The sequence below is a fragment of the Paroedura picta genome, chromosome 1 (assembly GCF_049243985.1).
Source record: "Paroedura picta isolate Pp20150507F chromosome 1, Ppicta_v3.0, whole genome shotgun sequence".
In the NCBI taxonomy this organism is placed as follows: Eukaryota; Metazoa; Chordata; class Lepidosauria; order Squamata; family Gekkonidae; genus Paroedura; species Paroedura picta.
Window position 1 is genome coordinate 11,917,147 of NC_135369.1, and position 13,922 is coordinate 11,931,068.

Consider the following 13,922-nt stretch of genomic DNA (forward strand, 5'->3'; position numbering starts at 1 on the left):
TAACCGCGCTCCCTCCTTCTTTTCAGTGGACGTGGCTGTGGCTCTTTCTAGGATCCTCCCGGCAGCCATAGTGGCCCTCCTGGTCCTCGCCCTGGTGGTGGGCCTGGTCATCAGGTGAGGAAGGACTCTCGGGCAAGGGAGGGGGAGCACTGGGAACAGCCAGCACCCCTGGTCAGCAAACAAGAGATTCGTGGGGGAGAGGCCTCTCGGGCCAGCTAACCATGGTGCCTCCATGTTCAGAGGCAGTCAACCTCTAAGACCCAGAGCCAGGAGGCAACGTGAAAGCCTCGGCCTCCCTGCCCTGTTGCTGGCCCTGCAGAGGGACTGGCTGGCCCCTGGGTGAGGCAGGAGGCTGGACTGGAGGGACCCTCCCTGGTCTGACCCAGCAGGGCTCTCCTGTGTCCTTATGAGGGGAAGGCCTCGGCCTCCCTACCCTGTGGCTGGCCCTGCAGAGGGACTGGCTGGCCCCTGGGTGAGGCAGGAGGCTGGACTGGAGGGACCCTCCCTGGTCTGACCCAGCAGGGCTCTCCTGTGTCCTTATGAGGGGAAGGCCTCGGCCTCCCTGCCCTGTTGCTGGCCCTGCAGAGGGACTGGCTGGCCCCTGGGTGAGGCAGGAGGCTGGACTGGAGGGACCCTCCCTGGTCTGACCCAGCAGGGCTCTCCTGTGTCCTTATGAGGGGAAGGCCTCGGCTTCCCTGTCCTGTTGCTGGCCCTGCAGAGGGACTGGCTGGCCCCTGTGCGAGGCAGGAGGCTGGACTGGAGGGGCCCTCCCTGGCCTGACCCAGCAGGGCTCTCCTGTGTCCTTATGAGGGGAAGGCCTCGGCCTCCCTGCCCTGTTCTTATTGTGAGTTTCATATATTCTGCATGGGGTTGGACTAGATGACCCTGGAGGTCCCTCCCAACTCTATAATTCTAAGAATCAAGTGCTAAGCCAGATGGAATTATGGATGTTGAATGGCTCAGTCAAAGGGGCATTATCCGGTTGAATTTGAAGGACTGTAATATTATCGTATCAAAACTTCATCTTGCCATCGCTGTTTTCCAGGCAGCGGAAGAAATGGCAGACGACGCCTTCCAGAGAGGCGAAGCCGAAGACCATCCCGCCGTACTCCCTGGTCTCCCTGGGTTCGGGGCTCCCCCTGAGCTCCTCCCCTCTCCTGACCCCCCCTGCCTCGCCCTTCAGCGAGAGCTCCGCGGACAGCCCCGGGATTTTGGAAAGCGGCCCGTACGACGTTTCCAACGCGGACTATTTCTTCCGGCCCAGGTAGCCGTCCGGCATCGGATTAGGGGACATCGGACCCTGCCGTGACTTTGGGCACGAGAGTGTCGCACTGGAGGACAGAGCATGACGCCAGACCGCCCGTCTGGAAAGCATTGGTGCTAAAACCCCGCTTGGGGTTGGCCGTTTTGGGTCCTGCCTCATGGCACTCCTCCGTCCAAAACCCTCGCTCCTGTTCACTACGCCTTTGTCAAAAGCTTGGGCTTTTGGCTCGCAGAAGAAACTTTGGACCAATCGCTGTTGCTTCCCGGGATGGGGAAGGGGGACAAGTCAAAGGTTCCCCCCCGGGAGGGTGTTTTGTCGCTCGCTGGAGAAGCAGATTGGGGACCCTGCAGAATTGTTCCTCGTTGGGAGGCTCGTAGGAATTTCCCAGCCACAGAGTCCCCCAAAATTTGAGATGGGGCCTTGGGAAACGTTATCGACCCTGGTTTCGTGTTAGGGAGGCAGGCAGCTGCCTCGAAACTGCGTCTGGTGGCCTTCATAAGCCAGCGTTGGGGGTTGCCACAAGCGAAGGGATGCTGGAGGCTGACCCTGCATTGAGCAGGGGGATGGACTAGATGGCCTGTATGGTCCCTCCCACCTCTATGGTTCTATAATGGAGGACAGCCAGGGAAAGAGAGAGAGAGAGAGAGAGAGAGAGAGAGAGAGAGAGAGACTCTGACCCATAATGCACTGGGAACGGTAGCACCCACAATGCTCCACGCTTGCATAAGTCAGAAAACCAAACCAAAACAACCTTTTGTCAGCAGCCAGGGAGGAACACTGAAGAAGAAGCAGAAGAAGAAGAGTTGGCTCTTATATGCCGCTTTTCTCTACTCAAAGGAGTCTCAAAGTGGTTTACAACTGCTCGAGTGACGCAACACACGCTCAGATCCCGTGAAGCTAAGAGACAGGACTTTGCAGGAAACTCTCCCTCTGAAGCAGCACCTTGGTTTACCCACCATGCTTTGCTTCAAGAGAGCTGGGGGGTGGAGCCTTGCTCACCATGTGCTTGCCAAAAAGCAGAACTGTGGGGAACTTTGTAGTAGTTATGAAACCCTGGGGTGACGCCGGCTGTGAGCCGCTGAGGTGGCTGTTTCCACACGTCAGAGCCTGAGGCCATTTCCATCTTGCCCACTCACACACAAACACACGAGAGTTTTTTCTTTTGGGTAGTAAACTGATACCATTGGGCTGGATTTCCTGCTCGGCCGGAACGTGACGGTCGCCCCCGCAGGGGTGTTGCCTGCGTAGGAGATCGTGATGAGGTCAGCAGTAAGAGACGTCAAGGGACGCCGTGCTTGCTAGGGAAGGCCGGCCAGTTTGAGACAGGCGATGCTCCTGGATGCACGGCTGTGGAATGTTCCGTGGAGCATTTGCCTTCTCCCCACGCACACATGTGCCTTTGTGCCCTGCTCCTTTAGGGGAAGGAGGAACGTTACACAGATGAACATACGGGAAGATTTCACAAACTGAAAGAGCTTTCTTTCCTTTCTGTTCTATTCTGCCTCAGTTTCCACTTGGGCTTCCTTCCTTTTTTTTCATGTCACTACTCTCTCTCTCTCTCTCTCTCTCTCTCTCTCTCTCTCTCTCTCTCTCTCAATACCGTCCTATGCGTTTCCTCCCCAGTGGCATATCAAGATTGCTCTGGATTGAGTTTTGGAGTAGGAACTGGAAGATCTGAGTATGAGTTCTGACCCGTGCCATAGAAACTGGGAGACCTTGGGGCCAGTCACACTTTCTCCGCCAAACCTACCTCATAGGGATGTTGTGATATCAAAATGGAGGAGAGGAGAAGGAAGGAAGCTGCTTTGGGAGAAAAACCAGGCAGAAATGAGGTAAAAATAAAGAAATAGCCGTGCAGGCTCACGGTGACCTTAGGCTGGTCACTTTCTGTCGCTCTTTGTTTTATCGGAACCTACCTCGCAAGGGGGTTGCAAAGACCAAGTGGAAGATAAGAGAAGCAGATATGCCTACCCAAGATGCTTGGAGAGCCAGCATGTCAGAGCTAGAGGGTCAGATGAGGACTGGAGAACCCAGGTTTGAATTAGCTGTGCAGCTCTCTTAGCTTAACCTACCTCACAGGGTTGTTGTGAGGGCCAAATAGAAGATATAACAAAACAAAATTTCATTACAGTTTTGATTCATTATCAGTGAAGAAGTGTGCTTGCACCTAAAAACATGGTGTAGTGGTTAGAAGTGTGGGCTTCTAATCTGGTGAGCTGGGTTCGATTCCCCGCTCCTCCACATGCAACCAGCTGGGTGACCTTGGGCCAGTCACAGTCTGGATAGTGCTGTTCTGAGCGAGCAATCGGTCAGAGCTCTCTCAGCCTCACTTTCCTCACAGGGTGTCTGTTTTGGGGAGAGGAAGAGGAGGCTATCGGAAGCCACTTTGAGACTCCTTGGGGCAGTGAAAAGCAGGCTATGAAAACCAACTCTTCTCCATCATCATCATTTGTTCCACTTAATATTTCCTGTAAGGCCTTGGAGGAGGAGCTGGTCTCATGGTTTAAGTGCCACTCAGTGCTTAACACTCACTCGGGGTGGCAGTCCCGCCCCTGAGTGCCTCCTCCTCCAACCGGCTTGCTTGTCTGTCCAGCAGCCAGCCAATTGCCTTCCGTCCCCCACCCCTGAACACCCCCTCCTCCTTCCACTTCCCTCCGAGGCTCGGAGGCTGCAGATCCCTGCCGCGTGAAAGCTGCCCCTGCCGGGGAGTTCCCTAACAGCTGCCTGCAGCCTTTCCAAGTCCTGGGGGGAGGGGGAGGCCGTCCACAGAGTTCTTCCACCCCATACCCCCCCCCCCAATCTAGTGCCTGTTGTATTCCTGAATGCAACGGGCTTGGCCCCTAGTCTTGAATAAAACTTTGTTGGGTCTTAAAGGTGCTCCTGGACTCAGACTTGGTTCTTATTTTTCTCAGTGAGAAAGCCCAGAGGGCTTCCCAAAGAGCCCTAATTCCCCTTTCATGCACGGCTGTGATTTGGTTATGCACTCAGCTTTTGCAGGACAATGGCAGAGCCTGAGAGCTTTGGGCCTATGTGCCAGGAAGTGCCCCAGAATCCTTTGCTATGCTCAGAGGATCCAGTGCCTCATGCCAGAGGTCCATGTCGCCTTGCTGTGCATTGGCCACCGAAAGCACTGTGCAGGCTAGTGAACTGTGGCACACCCCTGCAAGGATCTCAGTCTTGCTGCGGCCCACGGCTGCCACACTAACAATGGACAAGCAGCCATCTACGCCTCACTGCTCTGTTCATAATCCCATGCGCATGCAGCTCTTCTTGTTGGTTGCGCTCCTAAACACGGGTGGTGCTCCCCTTTTCCTTCCCAGTCTGAGAGGTCTGTGCTCCCTTTGCACAGAAGAAGGGGGTGCAATCACACTCCAGACTGCAGGGGGAGCATCCCTGTTTTGAATGCCGTCCTGCAGAAAAGCATTTCCCTCCATGTAATCTTCTAGCGGAGGGCTTGGTGAATACGCCTCCCAAGGCCAGTCTCATCTCCTTTGGGCTGGGGATCCTAATCAGGTTTGGGCCTGATGGCTTTTATGCTCTTTGAGGGGCGTAGTGGGAGAGGTGGTTCTGTAGATACACTGGTCCCAGATTCTTTAAGGCAGCCTTGTTCAACCTTTTGATCATGGTCTGAAACATCCTTCAGGCATCAAGAAACCCTGGAAGTGATGCCAGCTGGCCATGCCTCCCTGCCACGCCCCCAGAAGTCTTTGGTTTACTTCCCTGATGCTTGTTAAATAAGAAGTTGTTTTTATTTTTGTGTATGTGGTACCTTGCCTGTGCAAAACCAGGAAACATTCATTCCATTGTCATAAAGCCCACCATGCAAAGCAGCAGTTCTACCTCTGGGGAAATGAACTGTGCAATCTGGAGATCAGTTATAACTCTGGGAGATCTCCAGGCACCACCAGGAGGTTGGCAATCCCAGCAAGATTTGAGAATATATTTCCCCAGAGCTCCTTTTCCCAGAATATATTTTCCCTCTCCCTCTCCCCAGGGCAAGGGGAAACCTGGGAAAAAAGGAATCATTGTGCAGGCTGCACAGTTACTGCACAGCCCTTGCACTGGATCCAGGTGTAACAAAACAAAATCCAGTGGCACCCTTAAGAGCAACAAAGATTTATTCAGGGTGTCAGCTTTCGAGTGCAAGCACTCTTTCTCAGACTCTAAAGCTCACGCCTTGAATAAATCTTTGTTGCTCTTAAAGGTGCCCCTGGACTCTGATTTTGTTTCTTTGTGCTGCTTCAGGCCAACACGGCTACCCACTTGATTAGATCCAGGTGTAGTGGCTCTTGGGTAGGGATACCAACTTCTCTCTCTCTCCATCTCTGTCTCTATCCTCTCCCCTCTCCCTGTCTGTCTGTCTGTCTCTCCATCTCTCTCTATCCTCTCCCTCTCCCTATCTATCCATCTATCCATTTATCCCCCCCTCTCTCTCCCCATCTCTCTCTCTATCCTCTCTTTCCCTCCCTCCATCCTATTATTCTTGTAGCCCTCCCTTGCCATAAGGCTCCAATTTGGAGCCAGCTCAGCTGGGCAAGCACTCGTGTCAGACACGCTCTCCGCCAGGTCCCCGGGAGGACTCAAGCCACCGCACTCTGAACCCATCGGAAGACGGAAAAGACGGGCAGAACGACAGACCGGCCTGAAAGACGAGCGCCAGGGCTTGCAAGGGGAGGGGATGATATATTTATTATCCACCATCGCGATTGTTGTTGTTAGGCGCGAAGTCGTGTCCGACCCATCGCGACCCCTTGGACAATGATCCTCCAGGCCTTCCTGTCCTCTACCATTCCCCGGAGTCCATTTAAGTTTGCACCGACTGCTTCAGTGACTCCATCCAGCCACCTCATTCTCTGTCGTCCCCTTCTTCTTTTGCCCTCGATCGCTCCCAGCATTAGGCTCTTCTCCAGGGAGTCCTTCCTTCTCATGAGGTGGCCAAAGTTTTTGAGTTTCATCTTCAGGATCTGGCCTTCTAAGGAGCAGTCAGGGCTGATCTCCTCTAGGACTGACCGGTTTGTTCGCCTTGCAGTCCAAGGGACTCGCAAGAGTCTTCTCCAGCACCAGAGTTCAAAAGCCTCAATTCTTTGACGCTCGGCCTTCCTTATGGTCCAACTTATGCAGCCATACATTGCAACGGGGAAGACCATAGCCTTGACTAAACACACTTTTGTTGGCCATCGCAATGTTGTGTTTTAATTACGTTTTAATGAGGTTTTATGGGATTTTATTGTTCTTATGGATCTCTGTACACCGCCACGAGACTTTTAAGAGCGGTGGCATATAAATATAAAGATAAATAAATAAGAATCAGAGCAGCCGGGTGTTGTGAGGCCTTGCTTTGGAGGCCGCCTCTCTTTCCCTGTGTGGGCGAAGGGTGTTTGGGCGTGCAAAGAACTGGACTGCTGAGCACAAGCAGGGCCTGGGGAGAGGGGTGGGGGGAAACCACTGGCCCCAACAGCTGCTTCCAGTTCTTCTTTTCGGTCGCTCCTTGAGCGATCAACAACTGCAAGAGGAGGAAGCTAACCGTCTCTTGGTGGCATGGGAGAAGGCCCCGAGGTCCCCAGGGTGTGTGTGTGTGTGTGTTCTTCCCCCAACGGCAAAAGTTCAAATCTGCCTGATTGTTTCCTTAGAAATAAAATGCCTCCGGGGAATTAAAAACAAAGAAACACACAACCCTTCCAGTTCCTTCCTTGAAAGTAGGTGGGCTAGCAACTCTGGCGCTCTCCCGAGATGGCCCCTGTTCCGCAGATGACGGAGATCAGTTCCTCTGGAGAAAAGCGTTTTATGGAGGATGGGCCCTGTGGCATTATACCTCGCTGAGGTTCTTCCCTGCTCCTAAACTCTCCCCCCCCAGCATAGGCCTAGGGAAGTGAACATCCCAGCAGAAGCGTTCTGTATAACTTGAAAACTTGCTTGCTGCCTTCGGTTCGTTTCTGATAAAAAGGGTTTTAAACGGCCAAAGCCTCAGGATTTTTCTCTCCTCGGGGATCAACACGATGACCTGCAGCTTTTCAACATACCTGTCCTGGATATATTTGGCCCGGGCTAGTCAGATTTTGTCAGACCTCACAAGCTGACTAATGTCAGCCCTGGTTTTTACTTTGGGGGTATGCAAGATCCACAGTGCATAAGATTGAGCAGTATACAGAGAGTGTCCTGCAGGGGGCACCAGAAGAGATGCAAGGTTAGCATAGTTAGGACAGGAACTTCCTGATGGTTTCAAATTGTCTCCTCCAGCGTCTTGATTGGTTCAACAGGGGGACTTCCTGCTTGTTTGAACACACTTCCTCCCTGCTTGCCTCCAGAACAGCAGTTGTGGAACACCAGAATGACTGCAGACAATCACCAGCTAGTTCGTTAGGTCTCTTCTCTCGACGTTCTGTACACAGCTGTTTCTCTCCTGAATAAAAACTGTTTTATTCTTTAAGCAGCCTGGGGCTCCGCTCTCCCTGCATTCTGAAACTCTGCCAATAATGTGGTAAGCTCCCCTGAGCCCTCAGGGAGAGCAGCATAGAAATGCAGTGAGTAAATAAATAAAATAATACTGAGATGGGAGACCACCAGGGTTGCTACACAGAGGCAGGCCATGCAAAGCCACCTCTGAACAACTCTCGCCATGAAAACAGTATGGGGTTGCCATAAGTTGGCTTTTTTTGCAGTATCTTGAGGGGCCATCTTAAAAATATGTGCCAATTTTCTTTTAAACTCTTTTTGAACAGGATTTTATGTCGTTAACCACCCCGAGCGTGTCCTAGAGAGAAGTGGTAGACAAGCTGGAGCGTGTTCAGAGGAGCTCAACAAAGATGGTGAGGGGTTTGGAGACCAAGACATATCAGGAAAGGTTGGGGGAGCTTGGTCTGTTTAGCCTGGAGAGGAGACGACTGAGAGGGGATCTGATAACCAAGTATTTAAAAGGGTGCCATATGGAGGATGGAGCAGAGTTGTTCTCTCTTGCCCTGGAGGGACAGACCAGAAACAATGGGATTAAATTAATTGAAAATAAATTTCGTCTAAACATCAGGAAGAAGTTCCTGACAGTCCGAGCGATTTCTCAGTGGAACAGGCTTCCTCGGGAGGTGGTGGGTTCTCCATCTTTGGAGATTTTTAAACAGAGGCTGGATAGCCATCTGACGGAGAGGCTGATTCTGTGAAGGTCCAAGGGGGTGGCAGGTGACCGTGGATGAGCGAGAGGGTTGGGAGTGTCCTGCATAGTGCAGGGGGTTGGACTAGATGACCCAGGAGGTCCCTTCCAACTCTATGATTCTATGAAATCAAACAAATAAAGTCCTTTGCTTTTCTCTGCCCTACACTTTTAGATAATGCCATTTCAGCGATCACCAGTCCCCCATTTTTCCCTCCAGTAGCTCTCGTTCTTCCGGCAACAGGATTTAATTTTCCCCTTGTGTGACGGTGCGACTATCGCAATGGGTAAAACAAGTTCTGAGCTAGCCATCTCCCACTGATGGAGGAACAGGTGTTTGTACCTATTAATAGGTACTGCTGACGGAGTGAACCGGGTGCAGAAACATGGGCACGAATACAGAGAGGAACCCAAAAAATCCCTTCTGCCTCCGAGATGGTCTGAAATTGAGTCAGAGGGCCCAAAACGGGCGCCAGGTGCTGTCCCTGCCGAGAGCACTTGTCACAGGAAAACCACAGGCACGTGAGGCCCTCTTAGCCTTGGGAGGGGCTGGGGGGGAGGGTTCCTGTTTGGAGGACTTGGGGGGGATAGCGTGTTCCCTACACAGGTCTTAGGGACTGTCCCTCTTTGCGAGTCTCTGTCCTGGTTGTAAACTGCACGGAGCTTTTATTCCAATCCCAGGTCGATTCAGTCCCTGCCATTTCCACTGAATGCAATTTGCATTTTGATTTTGTCCGATTTAAATTTCCCCTCTGCAATAAGCATGCTTGACTCGGAGTGACCCTACCTTTATCCTGCAATATCCTAGAGTGGATATAACCCTCGATATTTGAAGTATCGGATTGAGAAAACATGGGAAAGCATGCAAAGCTCTGCCTGTTTCGAATTTGTTCCTGAACTCCGTGCTAGAAAAGCCCTGATTGGTCAGTTCCTAGTTTCCAGGCTTAAAGGGGAGGCCCTAACTTGCCTTATAGGACCTGCGGGACCTCGCTGTCTTCCGCAGGGCCTCCAAAGTGGAGCTCTTCCGCAAGCTCTTCCGCCAGGGCTATGGTTGAGGCCAGCTAGCCAGGTTAGCGCGGGAAGAGCAATTGGGGTCCCCCTGTTGCCAACAATGGTCACCATCTGATTTGTCTCTCCCCTCTCCTCCCTCTAGTAGATGAATAGGGGGGGTTGAGGGTTTCACCATCTTTACTTGCTGTTGAGTGTTGCTGTTATAGGCCTTTTAATGGGGTTTTAATGGGTTTTAGTTGGACATATGTAAACTGCCATGAGCTCCTGGGAGTGGCGGTCAATAAATTGAATACATACACACATACATACACACATAAAATTAAAGGGGGAGCCCTAACTTTTCTCAACAGAAACTCCAGAAGCCTAAACTTCTCTCAGCAGAGATTTGCCTCTTGGATCTGTTCCCTCCTCCTCTGCTGTCCCCAATCCTCTCCCCCCCCCCCCTTCAGGACAAGAAAGAGCTCCTGCTGTGCTTGGCTCCCCCCTCCCCTTCTGAGCTTCCCCAATCAAGTGCAGAACACTTTTCTGTTTCAATGGGGAGGAGGGGGGGGGGAAGAAGAGGACTCGAGTTCAAATTGATCCGGATTCAGGAAGATCCACAAAGGAATAAACAAAGTAAGTGCAGATTCAGCCCTGGACTGAGCCTGTCGCCGTCAAAAGGGAAAAGAACCAGACGGCACCTCAGAGAGGAATAGATTTGTTATGACACCAATTTGCCAGATTAGAGATGCCAGCCCCCCCCCCGCCCCAAGGGGGGGAGGCGGCCCAGGCGATCCACTGGAATTACATCTCAACTCCAGATTACAGATATTAGTTCCCCTGGCTGGAGGCAATAGATGCCTTAGAGGGCAAACTTGGTGTAGGGTCACCAAGTTCCCCCCTCTCCAGCCGCCAGTGGAGGACAGAATCATAAAATCATAGAGTTGGAAGGGACCTCTAGGGTCATCTAGTCCAACCCCTCTGCAGAATGCAGGAAATTCACAACTATCTGGGATGCGGGAGGTAGAGTTGCTTGATCCAGACTGGGAAACTCCTAGGAATCTGGGGTGGGAGCCAGGGGATGACAGGGACCTCAAAAGGGTCCAGTGTCACAGGCCACACCTTGAAAAAGCTACCATTTCCTCCAGGGGAACTGATTTCTGTCGTTTGGAGATGAGCTGTAATTCCGGGGGGTCCCCAGGTCCCTCCTGGAGGCTGGCATCCCTAACAGTGTGGCATAAAAGTTGTGCACCGATGGCCATTCAGAATTCCCCCCCCAAAAAAGGGAAATAAAGAGCAACTTGATAGACAGAGGGTCTGACTCAGTTTAAGACAGTTTCACATGTTCCCCAGGAGATAACTCTGAGACACGGAGCCCCTTTTTAAACTAGCAGGCCTCTGCCCAGGCTACTTTCATTCTGTACTCTCAAGAGGTTTGCTTTCTGTCTTAAACACATTCCCCTTGGGTTTTGTTCAAGGTCTAATGCTTTTGGGAGGGGGGGAAGCGAAGAGTCCGTAAGTGTTGGTGGTAAATCATCTGTTTTGCATGCCAAAGGCCCTCAGTTTTGTCCCAAGGATTACATACTGAGTGACCCGAGAGACCTAGACAATACGGGATAGACCAAGGGGGTCTGACTCCATTTGAGGCAGCTTTGTGCGTTCTCTGGGGGATAACGCTGAGACTTGTACAGAAAGAGCCTCTTGTGGTGCAGAGTGGTAAGGCAGCCGTCTGAAAGCTTTGCCCATGAGGCTGGGAGTTCGATCCCAGCAGCCGGCTCAAGGTCGACTCAGCCTTCCATCCTTCCGAGGTCGGTCAAATGAGTACCCAGCTTGCTGGGGGGTAAACGGTAATGACTGGGGAAGGCACTGGCAAACCATCCCGTATTGAGTCTGCCATGAAAACGCTGGAGGGCGTCACCCCAAGGGTCAGACATGACTCGGTGCTTGCACAGGGGATACCTTTACCTTTACCTTTTTTGTACAGAAAAATAGGCTGAGCTCAGCAGCACGTGAAGCAAATCTGTACCCACACGTGAACCTGTGTTATCTGGAATTGGACCGTCACTGCTGCAGGAAGCGGTCGAAGCTACAAGTCTAGAAAGCTTCAGGAAGGAGCTGGATCAACATCTGGAGCAGAGGTCCTGATCCGGGGCTCTGAGCCACAAGATCTAGATGGGACACTCACTCTGGGGCAGGGATGCTCTGTACTCTTGGGTCTTGGGGGGCAACAACAGGAGGGGCTCTGGAGATCTGGTCCCCCCTGGAGGACCTCCTGATGGCACCAGCATTTGGGTCACTGTGTGAGAAGGAGTGTTAGAGTGGATGTGCCACTGTGTGGCTTTTCTTATGTGTTTATGTCTGGGGCAGGGCTCCTCTGTCTCCTGCTAACTTGGGGGAGCAACAATGGAAGGGCTTCTGGGTTAAGGTGACCAGATCTTAACATTGGTAAAGCGGGACACCACTGACTGGGGGGGGGGGGGCGATCTTGATTAAAAATTTGATCTATATGGAGCAACAAAAGTTTTCATAGAACGCATAGAATGCAAAAATAGTATTGTAATATATATATTTTTTAATTTCAACATAAGTACAATTTGCCAGGTGCCCCCAGATGTCCCTCCAAAAGTGGGACAATCTGGTCACCTTATTCTGGAGTTCTGACCCCCTGGTGGACCGCCTGATGGCCCTTGGATCTTGGCAACTGGGGGACACAGAGTGTTGGACTGATCCAGCATGGCTTCTCTTAGGTTCTTATGACTGGGACAGGGATTCTCTGTCTTCTTGGTGCTTGGGGGAGAGTAGGAGAACCTTAGTAGGAGAACCTCTGGAGTTCAGAAGAGCTACAAGGGGTATGTAATAAAGCCATACATTCCTGAGCTGCTGAACATCAGAGAAGCCATGTTGGATCAGCTTGGTGTAGTGGTTAGGAGAGCGGACTTCTAATCTGGTGAGCTGGGTTTGATTCCATGTTCCTCCAACATGGATGATCTTGGGCTGGCCACAGCACTGATAAAGCTGTTCTGATCGAGCAGTAATATATATTTTTTTATATCAGGGCTCTCTCAGCCTCACCTCCCTCACAGGGGGTCTGCTGTGGGGAGAGGGAAGGCAAATGAAAGCCGCTTTGAGACTCCTTTGGGTAAAGAAAAGCAGCATATAAGAACCAACTCTTCTTCTTCGCTAACATCAGGGCTCACTCAGCCTCACCTCCCTCACAGGGGGTCTGTTGTGGGGAGAGGAAAGGGAAGGCGACTAGAAGCCACTTTGAGCTTCCTTCAGGTAGAGAAATTGGTATATAAGTACCAACTCTTCTTCTTCTTCTTATAAGAACCTAAGAACAGTCCTGCTGGGTCAGACCAGTGAGGGTCCCTCTAGAGGCCATCTAGTCCAACCCCCTGCTCAGTGCAGGATCAGCAGGATCAGCCTCAAGCATCCAGGATCAGCCTCAAGCATCAGCCTCATCCAGGATCAGCCTCAAGCATCTTGCTCAGTGCAGGATCAGCCTCAAGCATCCAGGATAAGTCTCTGCCCAGCTGCTGCTTGAAGACGGCCAGTGATCATGTGGTGGGGTTGTAAAAAGGCAAAAAAATATTGGAATTAAAAAAAATCGGAATTAAAAAAAATTATGAATTGTAACTTGGAGAAAAAAACCTAGAGATAGACACCGGCAGTGTAGACACACACTTTTCTTGGATGCTTTAGGATGCTTAGGGCTGATCCTGCGTTGAGCAGGGGGTTGGACTAGATGGCCTGTGTGGCCCCTTCCAACTCTATGATTCTATGATTCTATGATCCTGCGTTGAGCAGGGGGTTGGACTAGATGGCCTGTGTGGCCCCTTCCAACTCTATGGTTCTATGATTCTATGATCCTGCGCTGAGCAGGGGGTTGGACTAGATGGCCTGTGTGGCCCCTTCCAACTCTATGGTTCTATGATTCTATGATCCTGCACTGAGCAGGGGGTTGGACTAGATGGCCTGTGTGGCCCCTTCCAACTCTATGGTTCTATGATTCTATGATCCTGCGCTGAGCAGGGGGTTGGACTAGATGGCCTGTGTGGCCCCTTCCAACTCTATGATTCTATGATTCTATGATCCTGCGTTGAGCAGGGGGTTGAACTAGATGGCCTGTGTGGCCCCTTCCAACTCTATGGTTCTATGATTCTATGATCCTGCGTTGAGCAGGGGGTTGAACTAGATGGCCTGTGTGGCCCCTTCCAACTCTATGGTTCTATGATTCTATGATCCTGCGTTGAGCAGGGGGTTGGACTAGATGGCCTGTGTGGCCACTTCCAACTCTATGATTCTATGATTCTATGATCCTGCGTTGAGCAGGGGGTTGAACTAGATGGCCTGTGTGGCCCCTTCCAACTCTACGGTTCTATGATTCTATGATCCTGCGTTGAGCAGGGGGTTGGACTAGATGGCCTGTGTGGCCACTTCCAACTCTATGATTCTATGATTCTATGATCCTGCGTTGAGCAGGGGGTTGAACTAGATGGCCTGTGTGGCCCCTTCCAACTCTATGGT

The 13,922-nt window shown here is 51.7% G+C and overlaps 1 protein-coding gene across 1 annotated transcript in view; it reads left to right on the top strand.

The window, feature by feature from the left end:
* The window catches only part of IL6R (interleukin 6 receptor), a 29,643-nt gene extending 25,584 nt beyond the window's left edge, over window positions 1–4,059 (top strand). Inside the window, exons 9-10 of the mRNA XM_077321739.1 lie at window positions 27–114; window positions 1,046–4,059. Of these exons, the coding sequence (XP_077177854.1) occupies window positions 27–114; window positions 1,046–1,268 (311 nt within the window). The 3' untranslated portion in view covers window positions 1,269–4,059. The remainder of the gene's footprint in view (window positions 1–26; window positions 115–1,045) is intronic.
* Window positions 4,060–13,922: the final 9,863 nt, after the last annotated feature.